The sequence below is a fragment of the Meleagris gallopavo genome, chromosome 5, assembly GCF_000146605.3.
Source record: "Meleagris gallopavo isolate NT-WF06-2002-E0010 breed Aviagen turkey brand Nicholas breeding stock chromosome 5, Turkey_5.1, whole genome shotgun sequence".
NCBI classification, from domain to species: domain Eukaryota; kingdom Metazoa; phylum Chordata; class Aves; order Galliformes; family Phasianidae; genus Meleagris; species Meleagris gallopavo.
The window spans coordinates 3,236,977-3,259,238 of NC_015015.2; the positions used below are offsets into that span (position 1 = coordinate 3,236,977).

At 36.0% G+C, this 22,262-nt stretch overlaps 1 protein-coding gene across 3 annotated transcripts in view; it reads right to left on the reverse strand.

Moving 5' to 3' along the window:
• The window catches only part of GAS2 (growth arrest specific 2), a 101,475-nt gene that overhangs the window by 41,900 nt on the left and 37,313 nt on the right, over positions 1–22,262 (reverse strand). For all 3 annotated transcript variants that reach the window (XM_019615268.2, XM_010710708.3, XM_010710707.3), the window contains one exon: positions 5,987–6,128. In XM_019615268.2, the coding sequence (XP_019470813.1) occupies positions 5,987–6,128 (142 nt within the window). The remainder of the gene's footprint in view (positions 1–5,986; positions 6,129–22,262) is intronic.

Here is a 22,262-nt window from a genome sequence, read left to right on the forward strand (position 1 = left end):
AAAAGGACCAAGAATGAAAAACAGCCATCCTGCCAGGGAATCTCACCGTTTGCTTGAAGAAAGTAAATGTATACATTATTTTGAAACCTCCACATGTCCAACATATTTTTATGTAGATACTTTTGCCAGTTTACAGGCTCTTTTACTTTCCATTTAATTTGTTTCAAATACTTATCTGTTGTTCTCATTGCCTGTGTCTTTCCCAGCTACTTCCAGAAACTTTTTCAGCAATACTTTCTTTTCAGCTCCTAGCAAACTTTTACCCCTGCTTCTCTCTTGCTCTGTCTTCCTTCTTCACACTGCCTCCCATCTTGCTGCTGCCCATTTCTCTTTTTACAGGCTCTCCTCTCCTGATCGCTTTTCCCTTGTTGTCTTTCCTTCAGCTTCTTTTTTTCCCTACCTCTTGCTCCTTGCATTTCTGCATCTTGCACTGCTCCAGGAAAAGTCCAGAGTGCAGAGAAACAGTGGTTGTCACACCCAGGCCTATGCAGAAACAGCACGTCACTGTTGAGCACATTCTGAAAACTCTTGGTTTAAGTAAGAAATTAGATGTGATTTTTATTTGTTTTTTAATTAAAAAACAACAGGATGTACATTTGTGATACAGAAAGAAGCTTCTTAACTCTGCTTGATAAATTTCAAACCTTGGCTTGTAACAGGCTTATTTTAATAAAAAAAAAAACACATACTTTTTCATCTCAGAAAATTTAATAAAAATGAATATGATTTCTGCTTTTGAAGCATTTTCTAGCTCACTAGATGTGAAGAGATACAGTTTTAATATGTATCATGATACACTTCCAATTACCATAATTCATACGTGTCTGGGGAGGGCTTTTAAAAAGGTTGATCCTTCCCATTGTCTTTCACTTTCTCCTCGAATATTTTCTTACTTTCTTCCTTAAAGATCCTTCAGTAGTCTTGCTTTTTTTTCCCTGTGCTCTTATTTTTTTTTTCCTTTGACAACCTTTATCTTTTCAATTGATCTCAAACATATCCTTTCTTCTGCATCAAAAGCAGTTATAATATGACATACTTAAATCAAAGAGATGCATTCTCCCCACTCTCTATTTCAGCACTATCAGCTACAGAATCCTCAAAACAAAGTTTCAAACAGTAACTCTATGGATAGTACAGGCTTTGTCTCTAGAGATCATCTAAACACTAATAATTTGCTTGAATTAGGATGCTAATTCTATGATAATAACAATGTCCGGGATGCTTTTATAGTCCTCAAAACACAGTATATTCAAAAATAGTATGAGTTATTTAGTAATGCTGTGAAAGATGGGACAGAGCCTTATTTTGATGCAACTATATAAAATTTAACACTGTGACACTGAAAGAACAGTCAACACAAAAATTAATCATACAAAATAATAATACAAAAAAGCAAGCTATTTGCCAATAGACATAGTACTTTCAATCAATCCACATTTGAATATTATGCAGTTTTGTTGTTTCTTTTCTTTCTTTTTTTTTAAAGTCAAAAAAGCAATATTAGACTGGAGGTCAGAAGTGCCTGCATTTAAGTTCACTATTTCTACTAAAGCACTATGCACTTTCTTCAAGGAACCTATCAGTTGAACTGTAATCAAGAAATTGCATCAAAAAAAGCCCACGTCACACATTATGTACACACACACACAGTAACAAAATATGAATACAAAACATTACTACAATATCCAACAACTTCCAAAATGAATGACACACATGAGCATGCTGGCACAATCAGTGGCAAACCCTTTTCTTGCCGAGTAGACTCTTCATCATAGAAGAGATGCAGAATATTCACTGGTTCCAAATCCTACAATCGTCCAACAACACTGTTACCAAAGATGAGTTCATAACTTCAGCTTTAAATTAAGTTAACTGAGGCAATCATAGAAAAATCTTACCATTCTCACTATTTGGCCAAGAATAGTTTTCTTCAGTTATTACACTCTTCAGGCTTGAGCACCATAATTACGAGTATGTCCATCAAGAATGCTTTCATAAATTGTATTATCATAACTGTGTGGATCTGCTGCCCTAAAACCTACAGAGGGGGAACTTACCATATATATATGATATGTGGAAAAAACAGGGGAGTTACAGCAGGTCTTACATTTCTTAGACAGCAAGGACTTTCACATCCTAGTTTTGAGATAAATTTTCATCTCTGATATTACTGAGAATCCCATTCAAAGACTGCATCTTGAGATTTGACCAGATGCTAGAATTTTTACTTCAGATAATAGTTTTTTTGCACTAACAAAGCTAATCCCTTCTTTAAATACACTAACTATAAAAATAATGGTTATAAGAAAACCCACTTGAAATTGGTCAGTGAGTGCAGGAAGCAGTTAGAGTCTCCCTTTATCTTGCTGTATGTAGAGATATCTTGAATATCGCATTAGATTTGTTAAAGATGTAAATTCCTTTCGTGGCTTATCCAGCAGGCATACTATTCATCCTTTCTTGGCAGAGGCATTGACTCTTGAGATTTTTCTTCCATATCCCTCCATAAAGTGCAAAGTGTAAAACACATAGATTGCTGATTCAGCTCTGATTGTATTACTATGCTTCCAACCTGCTGGGTTTCTTTTAAAGCATCATAATTTTCAGCTAAAAGAAAGTATATCATGGTACTGACTAATGGCATAGCAAGAACAAGAGCAATGCCATCATAGAAGTGGGTTACATTGTAGGCCTCAATTTCAAAAGTAATTTATTTTCCTGATAGATATCAAAAGTGATTTTTCATATTATTATTATTAGAAATCTATCACAAAGATTTTGAAATTCAAAGCCACAATTTCAATGGAAATTCGAGAAAAAGTACTGAAGTATGTCACCACTCCCTACCAGAAATACCCATGTACTGAATTAACACACTGCCACAAAATCCAGACTCCTATCAACTTATTTTAATCTGAACAAACCAACCCAAACATTTTCTGGTAATAGTTGAAGTGAAATCTAGGTTAAAACACTTATAATGTTTTCAATATTTTGAGTTGTGTACTAATCTCTTGCAAAGATTTTCAAAGTAACCCCATCAGTTTCTTTGAAGGTATATTTGTATCTACCAGAAGAACAAACACTGTGCTTTTTTTTCCTATTTATTTTTTTTTGAAAAACTGACTTTGTTTTCTTTTTTGACTTCAACTGTATAACTCATATCCAACAAAGCATTGCAACCCATGCTTAAGCTTAATTAAATTACTAAATTAATCTACAAACAATGGACAAGGACACAGTGACACAAGCAAGCCTACTCACCTTATTGCATGGATTAGCCCTAGAACATTACCATTTTCAAGAAGACAGATTCAAGGAACGCTCAAAATTCCTATCAACAGTTCTTGCCCACAAGCTTTTATCAGTTATGGGCTGCATAGCATTTATTTCACAATATTCCACTCCATATGAAGGAAAACCTTCACGACTTCAACATAAGTGCTAAAATTGTGGGAGTGCTGGATGCAAGCACATGTAGTTTCACACAGTTTCTAACATGATGTCGGAGACTTCAGATATCACCAGTATGAGAACATTTCTAGGGAATTAGAAGTAATTAATATTTTCTTAGCTAGTACATGTCAAATTTTAGTGATTTGTGAATAGACTTGGGATACTTTAAAAAATACTTAATGTCATAAAAACCATCATTCAAATGTTACAGTGCAATCAATATTCAATTTTATTCTAAAATTATGAGTGGAAATTTGCTGGGAAAAGGCTAAAAAAGTTTTATGTGATACAATGACATGAAGAAAATATCACTACAAGCAGATAAATGAAGTATTTACATTCTGTAAGGCTGGTAAAATAGAGTAAAAAGGGAGGATAAAAATCAAATCAAGTACAAACATTAACACAGGTTAACAAAGGTTTCTCAAAACTACCTGCTTTATCACATGGGCTGTAAGCATCAATACTGTTTTCTAGCTATAGAGGAGAGAAAGAACTTGATCTTTGTAACCACAGTTTCAGAGTTATCAATCAAAAAAAGTGCAACAGACATTCACGAGGCAGTGTGAACTCTTTCATATGTTCCTCATCACTTTGAATTGAACCTTTTATAGTACTTACCTATGCTGAATTTTTATTTCCTGCGCAGGAGAAAAGTGATTTGTGGGAGAAAGCAGAACATAAAACCTTTCAATTAGTAACTGTTATGATCCATCATTATTTCTAATGTAGTAACGAAAATATTTCTCAATCCAAATTAACTTTTTCACAATTTACCTCCAACAGTGGGAGAATACTAACTCCTATTTTTATCTTGCCTGGAAACAGCATGGTCACTATCACCCTGTCAATTCAAGAAAAATAGGTCAAGATATTATCAAGTTCTAATTCCATTCACAGCACCGTAAATCTTTTCAACATGTACTTTCCATGTCCAGTAAGACAGAGCAGCAAAAGAACTTGTTTAAATCATTGAGAAAAATCAGTCAGTAATCAAGCCAACCTATTAGAGCTACATCTGGTTTGCGCACTGTGTATTTGGGCACATTTCTTTCCACTTTTCTGAAAGCTGAAGTAATCTTTAGCACCAGCTTTCCAGGTGTGTTTGCATTCAGTGTTATCCTGTGGCTAGCAAAGCCCTGAGTATGTGTAAAAGTATGTGTAGAATTGACGTAGGCAAGGAGTTACATTATTTAAGCTATGCTGATTTCACCTCTAAATAAGATCTGATTTCCTTACAATGCACAAGAAATTCGTTGTAAACACACTCTCAATTGCACCATTAGCCTGTTACTGGAACCATGCTAAACAGCTGAGTTCGCCACACAAATACCAAGTCTAAACTTGTCTAGGTGTTAGATTAACTAGAGGTGGTTTTACAAATTTTAAGCCACTGGAAGTCTGTGCTTCCTTTCTTCTTGAGTTTGTAACGCTAGGTAGCATTCAATTTCTCCAAAACTTTCTAAGTATAATTGTTTGTCTTCCATGTGATTTACCATGGGCAAGAAAAAATTCATCTTGGGGACTTAATTAACAACACCGCAACATTACATATATGCTCATTATTTTGTCTTTTTTTCATACCAATTTCTTCTCTCACATGCATTTTCTCCTCATGAAATAAAAGTTAAGAAATCCAGGCACTTGCATGACAAAAGAATAGACAAATGAAGAAGTCTCAGAAGCGGTTGTGCTAGAAGACAAAGATTGTAAAAGAAGGAGAACAGATCAATTGCAACACAAATAGGTAACTCAGTTGCGCAAAGGCCTTTTGAGAGACAAAACAAATAACCTTCTTGATAAAGAAAAATGTGTTCATTTTACCTCTGTAGAAAGTGAGTTTTTTTTTTTTGAATGATTGCAGCTTCTTACAATTTTGTCTGAGTTCAGATAACAAACACACATTTGATTCTGTTCAAGATTTAGTTTCAGATGAATTAAGAAATGAAGAGTCCTAATTTCCCTTTGAACAAGGAAAAGTTAAATTGATGAAGAATACATATAGTTGCAAGAATGACTTCCTAAACAGTTCAATTCTTTTTATGGAGCTCCCTGAAGCACTAGAGTTAGCTAACTTCTAGCTTCTGTCCTGAGCTGCATGCCGGAATCAGCTGGGAAGGTCAGCTGAAGGAAAGAAGGACACAGAACAAAAATCCTATTTTCTTGCTTCCTGAGCAACACACCAAGAATTTGCTCCAACAGCTAAATATCTGTAGCAAGAACTGACAACGCACGTGTATCCTATTCTCCTAAAATAGGAAAGGACTTCTGTATTCACTGAACAAAGGAATAACATTCCATGATCAGAAAAGTGGGCGTGTAGGGTGAAAAATCATTTGTATGCAAGAAAACATTGAAAGAATTTTGTTTTATTTAAAGCCCTCTTAAAACTGAATTAAATGAATTTCAACTTGATGGACTTCATTTGGTCAGATTTGGAGTCAGAATCTATTAGAAGAACCATTCTCTCTTTCAAAGCAAAATACAAGCAACAAGCTCTTTACTAACTACCACATGAATATATACATACCCAAACCTTCTGATTCAAACAGGCAGGTATCATCCACTCCTACATCTCTGCACCAGGATAAGAAATTTGCTGTGTTGTCTCGTGCAAAAAAAGACCCTGAAGGTGCATTGGCTTTGCACGGAATTTTCCGTACTGGCAAGGTCTGAAAAAAAAACAAAACAAAACAAACAGAAGTTAATTAATACCTGCCACCAACATATTCCATTGTACTTTTAAGAATTCTAAAGAAATAATGAGAAGTGAACTTAATGGCATAAAGCTGTTGAACGCAGAGATGTTTCAAAAATGTTGTGACTGGACACGTCATGCACAGTTCAGAACTGAATCGGTATTAGCAATCCTTTTATTTTATTTTTTCTTAAATAAAGGACATTAGCAACTACAACTTCGGTATTTAACGTTTGGTCCAGTTCACTGAATTAAAAAACTAAAACAAGAGCATAACATTATAAAGAAAGATTCGAGGAATTTTCTGAATGTTCTTAAAACTAAGGCAAATTTGAGATCTAGCTTGGGATCTCTCACATTAGAAGAGTTTAGTCAATCTTCCTCTAGCTTTGAAAATCTCATACCATTACAGTCTCAAGGACAAAAGACCCTAAATATGAAAGAAATGGTACCAGCTCCCAACACTACATATAAGCCCCCTCTACACAACATAGAAATGTAGCCTAATTGCTACAAGATCAAGGTCTAAGAGAGAGATAGACTCTCACTGTACTAGTTACCTACACAGCAGCTATTACCATAACACATAATTCCTGAACAACAGTAATTATCACAGCAAACTTGTTGCTTGCTTTGGTACTTTATTGAGACCACTGCCTCCCAGCTCACCCCTCAGTTTTCATTGCTGGATTTTTCACAATGCACTGAGAGTTACTCGATGCTCTTCTCTGCAGAAAACTAGATAGTCTTCTGCAAGGCAAAAAGCACTCTCAAGCTCAGGAACAGCTCAGACGGATGCTATGGGTGAAATCATAGCAGGTTTGTTCCTTTCCACTCAGTTCTCCAATAACAGCTCTGTTTTCTGTTTCTTTATTGACTTTATTCTACGACATCTCCCAAGAAGCATTCTTTACTCTTTCAGGTCATGTTATGGGTGTTCTGGAAGTCTGTGGTAAAACTTTCATATTATTTCAGGAAATCTGAACTAGGAGGAAGGGTAAAAAAGAAAAAAGCAAGCAACTATTAAGCTATGTGGCTGGTGGGTGTCAGTCACCAATCAGAGGAGATTTTTCCCCACTGCAGGCACAAGCAACCTTCCTTACTCAGTCCAGAGCTTATGGGGCAAGAGTCAGCAAGCAGTGCTGGCCTGGGACCAGGACCTGCTCCTTGGAGATGCCATCAGCAGCACAAGAGCAGCAATGGCCAAAGAGATGGCCAAACAGATGATGCTGCCTTTCTTATTGGGAGCTGTTGGGAAAGCTTTGCAGTGCCTGGCAGGGAGGCATCGTCTGGGTCACTGTTTCTCTCCATTATTAACAACGTGGGAAGAAATTTGGTTCTAAATATTTTACATCTGCAGATATAGGTTGGTCACAATGACTGTATACTCAATGCACTTCTTTAGAAGTTCTTCAGAATAGATGGTTTATACATCAGTAATCTATGCCGTTGTAGTCAGTAAATAAACTATGTAAAAACCTCATTTACATAATGGACTATCCATAAATAAGACATCTATACGTTAGCAAGACAGACCTTTAAGCACATCAAACCTAATCGCTGTGAAGTTTAAATATCCATGGACCTAATAACAGTTTCTTTACAATTAAAAGAATTCAAATTCTTTTAAATATAATGTTTCACAGTTACAGCTACTGACAGCCAATAAGAAGAAAATCTAGACACATTTATCATACTTAACTAACAAAACCCCAGTATTCTCTACTTTCAGAGTAACAGACAAAATATATGATTAACAGGTCTTCCAAGAAACTCAAAAGAGAAAAACACTGAAATGTAGAAACAAGACATGTATTGGCTATAGAAGGGGAAAACCTTACATAATTGAAGAAAAAAAATCATCACCTTGCAGTCACTTTGCATCATCACCTTGCATTTTATGGAACAATTCTAAGACAGGCCAATATCCCCAGCACTGATAATCTCACTAACATATAGCATTTTGTATATCATCCCATTTCCCACAATGCTAGGAGATGAAGAAAACAGCAAAACCTCCTTTCTATTCAACAACAGCATGAGCATGACCAAGTTGATCACAGAAATCACAGGGAAATACTTGTATTTTCTTATCACCTAATAAATCTCCCTACCACCTTTCAAATAGAAACATAGGGTTTTTTTTTTTTTAATAATTCCAAAACGATCACCACAATTTTCAACCTAAAATACATGAAAGCTCTTATTTAAGAAAGCTTTCATCCATACGTGTTCTTTACTGATTTGTACAAATGGCCTGAATGGCTTGAAAGTGCTTTCTAACAGATCGTTCTGAAGTAATTATATTTCCATATGGCACAACTGACTTTTGTTGACATAGTATAGTATAACCACAGTTGCTTTGAAACAGCAGTGGCTGCAATTACTCCTATCAAATATCACGAAAACAGTTCCCCAGTTACCCTCCTTCTACAATCTTGTCTTGTTGATGTGCATGCATGTGGTTTAATGCAGGATGTGAAAGTGTGAGTGAAACATATGATGCAATCCTGGAAAAATGCTGTCAGGTTCACTTTAAACCCAAAAGAGACTCTCTTACACCAATGCTCTGAAATCACATGGAAAAATGTATTTTTCAACTGTATTTCCAAAATGAGGAAAAAACACATTTTTAATAGCAGATTTGAGTCACATTTTTAAAATTCCTAACCATACCCCAAACCTCTCTGAATAAGGTATTTCACAGCTTTCTTGAACTGCCACTCTCACTTGGATACAAGGAAAAAGATTAGCAGTTCTGTTTGTTGTGGAAGAGGTCTAGATAGACACTCATAGGAAAAAAGTTACTTTTACCACCTAATAACCTAACGACCAAAACAAGGTTGGAGGCAATACTCTACTGAGACTGCAGTATCTGAATGCATCAGTGTGTCCATAGTACCAATTTAATATTATTACACAAGTATTAATTGAGAAAATTAATTATATAAGTGAGATTTAACATGTATCTGTCTCATAGCTTTTTATAAATTTGCCTTTAACTTCAAAACTAGCTTCTCTTCTACTTACTCTACATAATCTTTTACTTCTTAAATTCTGTTGCCATTTTCCCCTATTAGTCTTACAGAAGTCTTCCTCCCCCTGAATTTGCTCTCTGAATACAGAATAAAAAATAGAAGTCCTGTCATTACCTTCTCTGTGAATGGTTTCTTTACTTGTCCTTTATTAATTTGTACAATGTAAATGAACCAAAGCTCACTGCTAGAAGAACTTGCTCTGCTTTGAGTGACTGCTGTTCACTTCATTGCAGAGTGAGGATACGTCTACACAGATGCATTAATTCAGTTGCTGTAGAATAATAGAATGCTTAGAGTTGGACGGGACCTTTAAAAGTCCCTTCTGCTATTCTTAATTCTTCAGAAACTCAAAGTTGGAAGATATCAGACTCCATTTATAATTCACAGAAGAGGTATCCCATATTCTAACTTTAGCAAATGAAGTTTACCTTACACGGCACTGCAGTGCCAATATTCAGATTTAGTGAAAAGCAAGGAAGCATAGGCAAGTCTGAACAGAACAATGAATAAATTAAACTAATTCCTGCAACAAAAAATAATTACTCATTGATTAGGTGGTCCTCATGTACCTCTTTTCCACCTCCCTACTCCATTTACTATAGCAGACAGCTTCTTCAATCAAAACAACGTACTAAATGAACAAAATGGATGTAGATAACTCTGAATATAAAAATACATACGTGGAGTTAGAAAATAAAACCTCTCCCATCATTAAAAAAAACCTCAAAACTTAAAGAAAACAAAATAACACAAACCCCTCCAGTTCTTCTAGAGATAGAATAAAAACTAATAGAGGGAAATTTAAAACAGAAACTCAATGTAGAAATTTTGAAGTGATTTTGATCAATAGAAATCGTGCAATCTTCTTCAACATGGAATCAGAAACAGTCTCTAGACATATGAAAAGTGATGCTGCATATGCAATAGACAGTGCCTCTAAGCAACTAATGCAATAATTGGTTAAACATCAAGTGTCTTTCAATGGTAGGTAGCCTTTGCATCATCATACTGCAGAAGGATGCTATTTTAATGTAGCAGGTTGAATTTCAAGTTTAAAATCATATGGTAACCAGATTTTTACTCTATGCAATCACTGCAGAGATCATTAAAAGCCAAAAATGACTCATTATCAATTTCCTAGACTTTAATAAAGTAATTGTGATCTCTCTGGAGTGCCCAACAGATTTATGGTGTGACAACAGAAATAGATAACATCATTGTGGCTTTGTATAAAGTTAGAGAGTACAGTGTTAAAATAAATACAGACTTCAGAGTGCACTCTTAGCCATGGTATTAGACTCAAATATATACTCTCATTTCTTTCAAATAGCACTAATTTTAACTACTTGTAATGCTATAATATGATAGAAAGTACAGCAATAGTAGTGGAGTGCCACAATCCAAGGCTGTAACAAATAAGAACAAGCCCAAACACAGCAGCTGTGGATACAAAAGCAATGGAAAAATAACTGCTTACCTTCAAAAGGCCTCCAGTAGGCAGGGATCTCCAGCAAAACACCTTACCTTCCACTGCATGCCCTTAAGTGAGTTCTGGGAAGGGGTGGATCCTGGCTCCAGCCCTTCTGGTCATTCAGCTGCACCTGAGCTCCCCTGGGTTGGCCCTGCCTTCCCACCAGGTGCTCAATCACTGCTTCAAGTCATGACTTACCATTTCCACTACACTACTTAAGACAAAAGTGTATATGCAGAATAAGCTTAATTTAACAATAACATGCATTTAAAAGCTAAGAGTTTGTTCATGGCCTTCTTCTTCCAAGTGTTCTGTCCAAGACAGAGCCTACTGGTCATTCTGCAGCAGATAAAAAGCCAAATTATCATCTCAAAAAGATGGATTTAATAAATAATTATGAAAAACTAATCTAGCTTAAACCCAGCCTCAATTACACACCTTTAAATTCAATTAAATAATTGAATCTACTTAAACTCCAGAAGAAACTTTCAAAGTTTCTGGATATCTAACTATATAAAATACTTAAGCTTAGTGACAAAGTCACATTTCTTGATCACCTTTCAAAGACATTTTAGAAGTAGTTTACAAACTGCAAGAATGTATTAAATTTAAAGACGTTTCTTACATTAATCTGTGTTCTGAAAATATCAGCATGCCAAAGCAAATATCAAAGGTGCTTTTAAATGCCATAGAAGAAATTCTAAAGTGAAATATGACTATCTAAATAAACAAAAAGTTTATTACAATTTTGTAAGTAAAACGGAGAATAATTAATACACATCATGGCAAAACCTTACATTTGGAAGTTCATTCTCATTCAATAAGTGTTCTGAGCATTAAGGGTCTAAACCTTAGACAGTTGGTTTTCAGAATTTATGTTTAGATTGGGATTTTTTAAATTCCCCACCCAACCTGGCCTTAAACACCTCCAGGAATGGAGAATCCACCACCTCTCTAGGCAACCTGATCCAGCACCTCCTCACTCTCTCAGTAAAAAATTTTCCCCTGACATCTAATCTAAATCTCCCTTCCTTAGTTTAAAACCATTCCCCTTGTCCTATCACCAATTACCCATGCAAAAAGTTTTTCAACTCCCTTTAAATACTGGAAGGCCACAGTGAGGCTCCCTGCAGCCTTCTCTTTTCCAGGCTGAACAAAGTTCTTTCAGCCTATCTTCATAGGAAAGGCGTTCCAGCCCTTGGATCATCTTTGTGGCCCTCCTCTGGACCCACTCTACAAGCTCCACATCTTCCCTGTGTTGGGGTCCCTGGACTCGGATGCAGTGTTCTGGGTGAGGCCCCAAAAGGGCAGAATAGAGGGGGACAATCGCCTCCTGCACTCTGCTTGCCACTCCTCTTCTGATGGAATCCAAGATACCACTGGCCTTAGGGGCTGCAAGTGCACACCGCTGGCTCATCTTAAGTTTGCACTTTGCTTTGTTGAAGCTCATTAGTTTCAAAGGGCCCACCTTTTGAGCTTATCAAGGTCTCTCTGGATGGCATCCCTTCCTTCTGCTGTATCAATCGCACCACTCAGCTTCATGTCATCAGCAAACTTGCTGAGGGTTGCACTCAATCCAATTATCTATGTCACTGATAAAGATGTTAAAGAGCACTGGACTCAAAACAGACCCCTGGGAAGCACTGCTCATTACCAGTCTCCACCTGGACATAGATCCATTGACAACAACCCTCTGGCTGTGACCTTCCAATCAATTCCTTATCCATCAAATAGTCCACCCTTCAAATCCATATATCTCCAATTTAGAAATAAGGATGTGGTGGGAGATCACATCAGAGGCCTTGCAGAAATCCAGGTAGATGACATCAGCTGCCTTCCCTTTGTCCACTTATGCTGTCACTCCATCATAGAAGGCCACCAGATTGATCTGGCATGACCTTCCCTTGGTAAAGCCATGCTGGCTGTCGCAGATCACCTGGTTGTCCCTCACATGCCTTAACATGACTTTCAGGAATTGACTTTCAGTCAATATTTCTGAAAGGGAGATGATTCTCTCAAATATGAGAAATATCATATTTTGGCAAAACCAACTTATTTTAGCCTCAGAAATTTCAAAGTCAGTTTTTCCTTTTAATCATTCCAGAAGAATCCAAGCTAAGGCAATGACTATGCTTACACAATTTCAGTTTGAATAAAACAAGTCTATCAAAACAAGGTATAGGCTCCAACATTTCATATCAAAAGACGTTTCCATGTGTTCACATAGAACATTCAAACAACCAACATGTTTCTTTGATCTGCAGAATTACAGAGGCTAAGTTTTCATTGGCAGCCTGAATAACAAACGTAGGCAGTCATTCAAATTCATAGATGTAATTATTATAATTCTGAGTGTACTGTCAGGCACATTACACTTTCCTTTCCTACAGCACTTCTCCCAGTGATAATCTCACACTTTGCTATCTTTTGAAGCGTGAGGTGGGGATGGAACCTGTGCATGGTTCCCAGCACTTTCTAATGATTAGTTCCAAATGGTCCTTTACCTAACATGAGCCAAGCGTCAAGGAAGACTGTGATAAAGATCTACAGTCTAAAGGAAGACAGATTTTTTTTTTTTTCAGATGCTTTATGTGTTCATTTCTTCTATTTCCAGATGTGTAACAAAGATGTAATTTTTACCCAGATACTGAAAACATTCAGAAAGAATTTCACACATAGTTCAGTACAGGTAAGTCTGACTCTCCCAAAGTCCTCCGTGTTCATTTTTAAGAAAAATTGTATCTTTGCCTTTATGATAAAGACTGATGTTATACAAGTTCTCCAATTAGAAACCACAGGGAAACTGCTAGAGACCTGGGAATTCTACACTGGTGTAAAATTTAAAAGAGTCCATGATTTAAAAAACATGTTGGAATGTTAATCTGTACAGCCAAATTTCCAAACCAGACTTAAGTCAGTCTCTAAAAAGCTTTACTTTATACTTGAAGCAGTTGAGGCCAATTTACCTACACAAGCCTTAGTGGGAATATGTATGTTTAAATAAATGAATTAGACATAATTATGATATTTATACATTGGTTTCTATCCTTGAAAATGACTAATATTTTCTCCTGCATTGCAATCGTCACATATGGCAGTATATTTGCTTTTATCATTTCAGAAATTTTGGCTCATTTTTTAAGTTCAAGACTCACTATTTGTAAAAGGATCAAATTATGTAGTTCTCATTCATTGCTTCCTTCAAGCTGCTAACACTAAGTTTGACCTAATGCACAATTAAGCTAAAGACAGTTGATCCAATTTAGATTTTCTCAACAATAAAAAACATATGCTAATGTGCATTCAACTGCCTAATGCAGAATTGTCTGGAACAGAAATGTTATAATAGTCTAAATAGAATTCCTCATAACTACACATTAGAAAAATATATCTATCTGCAACATGCTGGCTGGAGTAATGGTAAAACTCTATTCAAACAAAAATCCAGTTTCAACTGGTATTTTATGAAGAATCTAAGTTTTAGTATTTATTATTAAATGAATTAGATATCTCTGGATTAGTTTGATTTCCCTGGGGGGAAAAAACCAACAACAAAAACTTGAGACAATTCCTGCTTAAGTGATGCTGTTAGTAATCAAAGTTCAGTCCTCCTTTTAACTGGATTAGCATATTTTCCAAAGCAGGAGCTAACAGGCTATTAGCTGTTTATGGATTCACTAGTTTTTCCATGACATTTACCTTGAGATGCAAATTTTTAATATTTCTGCAAGGTCAAGTAGGAGTGGAAGGAGAGATATGCAAGAGATCCTAACTCAGATTCACTTTAAAGAGCAAGGACAGTTCCCATGGAGATTAAAAGATCACTTCTGCTACAATAAAATGATGGAAGAACTCATGTTTCCCAAAGGACATATAGCATCAATAGGAATGATGATCTTCAAGAAGCATCATGTTTCTGTGCTTTTTTCCAGTACTGTGTAGCACTGCCCTCAACATTCTGCATAAAGCACCAAGCTGCTAAATTCTTCAACATATTCATCTAGAAAGTCCAAGCAGATAGCCACAGAAGATCCTCAAGTAGTTCAGAAATCTCTCATTATGATCTCTTTAGAATCCTATACTACCATGCAATCCTCCTGTAGGCAGAAACACGTAAGTGGTAAGAATGAATTGCTGAGGCATCAAGGGTTTGTTCACATAACCACTTGCAGGTCAGTTTTACAGTATCTGCAAAAAACCTGGTAGCAATCCAGTTGTGTGTACGAGCAGGAGCTCAGCAAGCTATTGACATGTCTGAGAAAGGTACAAGGAATTCACTAATAAACTGCTTTCCAGTCTTGTGGAAATAATTCCTTCCAGATGGATTAGGACTTGCGCATCTTTTGACAAGCTTGCTCTTCTCCCCTTGCATCCACACTAGGATGTCACTATAAAGATTGATAGACAAAAAAGTAGTGCTGTACTTTTTTTTTTTAATCCTCCTGAGAAACTGAGGGCCATATCTCTACTGTGCATGATTAGAAATTGGCTCCGCAGGCTTTAGCTGCGAAACAAATAGCTTCTCCAGAAAGTACAAGAGTGCAGACAAGCAAATTGCTGCCACAGACCACAGAAAATCTGTTCATAGCCTAACCACATTCTTGGCTCGAGAGTCAGATTTACAGCTCACAGAGAGCACCTGAACATGACCATGGGCAGACCAGACCTGCTTAGGCAGTGTAGTTTTTTGCTCTGCCATGTAGCAAGCACATAGATGGATAAGTGGTAGCTGAGTTTTCCTCTGGACAGACAGGCTCAAGGCACCAAGCTTATAGAGTACTGTTTTTGATGGGAATCCATCTATAGCACACAGATAACATTGAGAAAGTGAAGCTTATAGTAAAAATTGAAATACCATGTTGACTTGATCGCATTATTAATCTGGCCATCCAGGGTCTAAGAGTAACATGAAGAAGAAAAGAAAAACCATTTCAAAAAAAGAGAGAAAGAAGAGACCACCCAAAGAGAAAACGTAGTATTTTCTATTTGAACTTGAATTACACACCTTTACTCATGGAAAAATTATTCCCTTTCCTAATTTAAAGAACACTGATGCAATTCTGCTGTACCTACAGACATTCTCATAGCAAGCACACATACATGATTCTGTTTAGAAATCTGTTAACTTCATTGTTTTTTAAGAACATCTTGTTGCAATAAGTTCAGAAAACATTACTGTATTTCTGGAAGATCTAATAAAAGGCAACTACAAATTTACTGATTTTAATTGCAGGACACCTCAATCATTCAATGGGAGGAAGATTTTTGTTAGGGCAGGGCCTTTTCTTCTTGAGGAGAAATTTAAAAAATATAAATTTGTTTTGTTTTCTTTGCGTTTTAACTGAACAATTTAATGTACACCCACGTTTTAACAATTCCAGTAGAGAAACTCAAAGAGTTTAAATATTCATTTTACAACCTGCAATAACTAGCCCAATTTTTATTATTTTACTCATCTCTTCATTTTTAAAAGCTATTAAAAAATACAGTGATTCTTTCTATTTCACTCAGGCTTAGTTGAATCTTAAACCAATTGTCAAGAATCTGATCTATGCCATGCACAGTCTGTCCTGCCTACCAGCCACGATAGTTGGCTCAAGGAATTATAAAATACATTCCTAGTTCTCTGCTTAGTTTGATATTTGAATTTAGGTGGAAAATATACTGACAAAACATTTGTCAAATGGGTAATTTGTTCTATAAACAAAAATAATTTAACCTTCTAGCATCCGTATAAGCCTCTCTCCTGTCCTTGACTTAAATGACCTTTTTAGATTACTTAAAGATGAGGGTTATGGTGACATATTAATTTGTCACTTAACATACATAATTCATCTATATGAAGATAAATTAGAATTTCTCATTTCTAAACTGCTGCCAGAAGATTTGATTATCTCACCAGTGCATTCCTCAGTCACAAAGGTATTTGTTACTTCTCATGAACCCCCAGAATTCTGATTATTTTTTCCATTCACATAATCACCTTTATCTGAATGAACAATTGTTAAGAGAACAAGAATAAACACATCTTCAGTTCCTGTAAACAGTTAGAGTAATCCTATAGGATTGCTGATATGGGAAATGAGTTAAATCCTAAAGCATTAGTCCAGATTCTCCTCTGTAGGGATACTACAGAACCATTTTTTAATTTTTATTTTTTAAATGAGCAGAGTCGTCTATTTTTCCATAATATAAACTACCTAATACTGATCACAGCTTAGCAAATGGGTAGCAGCAGGGTTTGGCACAAGATGAGCTTCATTCACAAATCAAAGCATTAATGTACAGCAAATAGTATCCCAGGTAATAGATGTGCAAAATGAAAGCAGAGAATATATTATTCCAAGAGCAAACAATAAACTTTTACAATAAACTGAAAGTGAACTCCAGCTCATAATCTTGCTTTTCTGACATTAGTCCTATTGACAGAACTTAAATTAAATCCCTGGCTTGAAGGCTCCTTCAGATACAAAATTGTCTTTAGAAGCATGACCATCTTGAAAACTTCAAACAAAATGCAACTTTTCAGTTGCATTATCCGACGAATTGCTTTTTAGCTAAGATCCAACTTCAATATTAGATATAAGTTAAGAGCAGAATATCTCCACCCCAAATCTCAGCCTAGACCTCCTGGCTGTAGATCTCAAAATACATACAGTGCACTCGCTCAGCCAAAATTCTACTGTAGGTAAATCTGCACGTACTCATTGAAGCGAATGCTATGATGGTACTCTGTACCCACTAAGCATCAGATTCACAAGTATATTCTCCAGTGAAAGTGAAAGCTTTGGATGTGGAACCACCGCAGAATACATTCGAGATAATAGGACTATGGCTAAGATGTAGACAGAATTTCTTAACATATGTTAGGAAACATATGAATGTGTGTGTGTGAATAAATTGCTGTAGTTTTTAGTACATACGTGCATGAGGACAAAAATTAGTGTTTTATACACAACAGCTTTTTTTTTTTTCCACATGCATTCAATTTAATCTCATTAAACCATGATAATCATAGCTTTCATTGGAAGAATAAAGTTACATCCATACATGAATTAAGTGTTCAAAGACTGAAATATTTTCATCTGGTTTTCCTTTGTACGTATACTTCTTTCTTTCACAGAAAATCAAATCTAGAACAAGGTTTCCTGGATATGAGGCTGAATTTTAGATGTGGATTCATCATTCAGAAGTATTTCTAGGAGAGATCTGGGTCGAAATGTACCTGATTAACCTCCGAGAACTCAGAGAAAAGGAACGATTCAACTTCAAACTCTTCTCATTCATTTGCCATGAAAACATCCTTTTAAGTAGAATACTCATAAATATATATAAATATATGACTTCAAGGCTGGTGGGCAGACTGTTATACATAGCCTATTAAAATGGTGATAACTATTAACACAATTTCTCCGTGTTTATTTTAAAATCATAATTAACGGGCTTACTAAAATAAGCCTAAGCAAATGGGGGCTCTGTGCATTCTGCACATGCCTTGATGCTTTAAATTTGTTTGTACAGCTGTGAGATTCTCAAATTAACTATCTGTCAGGAAAAGTAAAATACTGCCAGGACCGCTTGGAGATGAAATCCAAGCCTATGGGAGAAAATTACAAAATGGCATCCTGCTACATGAATCACTTTTATGGAATAACTCCTGCTATAATAAGTCTGTAGTTTCTAGACAGCAGATCATTAGCAGCAGCCCAGGTAGTTCCAGGAACTTACTACAAATGTTCAGCATTTATTAAAATGGATATCAGTCATCTCCTTGTCATTTCGTACATGTACATGGATTGGTTTACTTATGAAAGTAAAAACTGCGTATAAATTAAAAAAAATATTTCTCTCAGCACATATGGGATAGTCACATTATTCTAATACTGCACTCCCTAATTAAAATTTCTATTTACATTTAAAACTCAAAGTTTTGTCTTCCTGAAGCAAGGGATCAAAAACGACATCAACATTTTCCAAACCCTCAGGTTGTGAAGCATGCCTCAATCTAGCTGCTGAACAAAGAAGAAGATTGTCTTCTGGAGTGTGCAAAAGAATCTAGCACCCAACATCAACCACTGTTGAATTTTTCATCTTTAGAAACTGAAATGCTTTCAATAATGTACTACTGTATGATTAACACCACAGGTTAGAGATTTAGTCTCATGACAGATGCATTCAGGTTATCTGTTCTGACACCCAACAGTATCTATGATGGCATTAAGCTTAGGTGGGCAACGAGAAAATAAGATGTAAATGGCATCAAGAGGCTGCCAAACTCTAGTGCATATTATTCCTCTGGGTAACTGATATGAAGTACACTTTGATTTGGGTACTATTTTTTAGCTGTAAAGATTCAGTCCTAAAGGGTGAAAATTATGTTTCTGTGTATAGAACTACAAGTACAATTTATTTTAATTTAGTTGAAGTTTGAACCTTGTGAAAAGATAGATACCTTGCTGCACAACCAGCAGGGTATTCATCCCCATGAAGTAATAAGCCACTGAAGCACCCTACCAGGTGAGCCAAGGAACTAGCTAGCCTAGACTGACCTTAGTGGGTATCCAGGGAAGACTAAGACAACAGCACACATTACACATTTCAACACATACTCAGGCTCTAATCACTTTATGCAAAGTAGATGTGGTTTCTATGCATTCATTACCTTGTTCAGCGTTTTCCTGAATCCAGGTTAACTTTAAGACTACGTAGCATCCACCAGTCACTTCATAAAGAAGAACCCCCTGTTTTTTGTTTGGCTCCTACTAACTTAATTAGAAGTCACAGTTCTGTATAGAGAACATCTGCCACACCTCCATGATTTTGAAGGTTCCATCGCATGCACTGCAGCTTCTTTCTGCACTAAGACTCCTAACCTATTTAGTCACCCTACATAAAAGGCTACTCTACTGATCTTTGTTGCCTTCCTCTTTATTTTTTGCATTGTACATCTCTTAATCTGCTTTCCAGTTTCTTAAAGCTGTATTCCCAAAGTCATATTACCAGCAGCTTCCTTACTCTTTTGATAATATCTCAAACATCCAAAAGCATCTCCATACCACACAAAAAGGAAGAGTTTATATCAATACTGGCAAGTTCCTTCCAGATTTAGTAGACTTGATATTTTGGGAGACATAGCCGTTTTCATTTATGCTTTCTTAATTTATTTCTCAGGCAAAAAGGCTGACCTAGGGGGTTCCCTAAAGACAAAGCATTCAGCCTCCTCTCATGAGAGAGGAAGTAATCGAGTTTCATTAAGAAACAAATGCAAGATTGACAATGAATAAAAACATATTGCCTAAGAAGTTTATTCAGAGGCAATAGGATTTAACCTCTGGATTCTGTAAAGTACTGCAATATAGACTTCAGAAATAACTGCAAACAACTAGTGAGCCAGTGTATGCACTATTAGTTTTCAATTGACTTCTTACATGTGTTGCCATTGCTGCTGAACTTACCAGACAGCTTCAGAGAGCTGAAGCAGCAAATTCATGAACAGCAGTATCCATCAAACAGAATGGAATATATCATCTTCCTTTAAGACAAACTAAACCCACAGTATTTTATGGAGCTTTGCCATCTAGGAAGTAGCACATGCATAAGGAAAATAAATAAAATCTGCAAGCTAGTGGAGGGATTTAATTGGAAGATTTTTTTTCCCCCCAGTATCTTTATCCTCAGCCTTATCCTGTCTCCCTCAATCAGTTGCACCCTGGCACTGCCTGCAAACTGATTCTTCTGGCAGCCACTCATTTATTATTAGTCTGCTTCGATCTAAAAAAATCTCAAATAAATAAAATATATGGATAAAAATCTTTGTATGTATTTTGGCAGAGATTGGTACCTATAGAACTCCCACCTACCAGTGAAGTCTTCTGCTGCAAAGCACCTCGTTGAAAGACTAATATTTCTGTTTTCCTGTTCAGAGTAAAGTCAAATGGCTCCAAAGTTCCATATATATTATTAACAGAGTGCATAATAATAATAATAATAATAATAATAATAATTCAGAGGAGGATTTTGGAATTCTTACTATGCTAAATTTCATGCAGTATAATCTCCTCATATATTTCCTTGGCACCACAAGTCAGATTTTCCAATTTGCAGACGATTCATATTGCTTGAGATTGCTACACAGGGAGTTACAGTCTGAAAGGATAAATAGTTCCCTAATAGCCTGCAATGACACAAACGCTATTGCTCTGCCATTTCTTTGAATTTTTAATAAGTATGAAATAATATATTTTGGTAAAACTGCAGTGGAGTAGAATGTTTTTCCATCTAATTGCATTGCCTGTTATAACAGCTTGACAAACAAAAAAAGGCCAAAAATTTTAGTTATTCCAATATATAGGATTACAAAAGTTTAATTGGCTCCTAATGCAACTTCAGTTCAAAAAAAAAGGGGATCAGCTATCTGAAGTAAGAAAGGCTATATTGTCAGATGAGGAAGTTAATGTAAGAACAGAGCTCTAGTTCTTCCCAGATGCAGAACAAAGAAACATCAAACACTGACACGTTCCCAGGTTATCTTGCCAGATCTCTCAAAATGATCCATTGTCATATAAAAGCCTGATGATGCAAGACAAAATAACAAGACAAGTTTGTAACAATAAAGTGCATTATTTGAATTCTTGAATGTTCTCTAGAGTTCTGTGGCTGTTGATCAATTTACATCTATTATTTTCCTATTTTATACTCAGTGGACATGGCTTTTCAAGATGTCTACCTTAGAGAAATGAAAAAGAGAAAAAGCATTGACCTTCACAATTTAATGGCCTTTTTAGCATGCCAGCTGGGTAAGATGCGAAACAGAAAAATATTTTACAACTCTGAAACTGAATTCATCTTATGGGTAATCACTGAAGCTTTTAGTAGCTTCTATTAATAATAGTATTTACAAAATTTACAAAAAAGTACAAATAATCACTAACAAGTGATACCTCCTTCTGACTACCTAGTTCCTAAACTCAACCAAAAATAACACATATATTTTTTCCCAGCTTGGAAGTTACCAAGACGCTAAAAGGCCACCTCTTAGGTGAAGACAGTCTGGACCACGTTAAAGGGAGGAATTCAGAAGTCATCCAGTACTTCTACTAGCTAAATTTGGATTACCAGTTCAAATACAGAATATGAGTTCCATCTGTCTTTTCCTCCATTATGGAAGTTTTGTTGCCTCTCTCTTTGATTCACTTCTTGTCTTTTTTCCTCCCGGCTATCTATCCCCTACTTTCTCTTCCTGGCAGGAAATAAAGCAAGCAGAATACAGAAAGACAGGAAAACAAAAAAAACAAAACAAACACACAAACAAAAAAAAACAGTTCTCCCCTCTACAAACACAAAAACCTGCAGAAAATTAAAAATGAAGTCTGCCTTAGAACAAACAATTCCTTCTGCAACAACGATTATGAGATAAACAACTTAAAGAAGCTGCCCTTGACAACGTTGTCAGTTCTCAGAACTGCTGATAAAATTTATGCTGTGCCCTGATTTCTCCTATAGGCATGTTGTGAGAACATCAAGAACAGACGGTGCATTTTTTGTTTCCTGCTCTTAGGCTTTTTTTTTTCTCCTCTCCTATATTTGCCTTTTTTTTTTT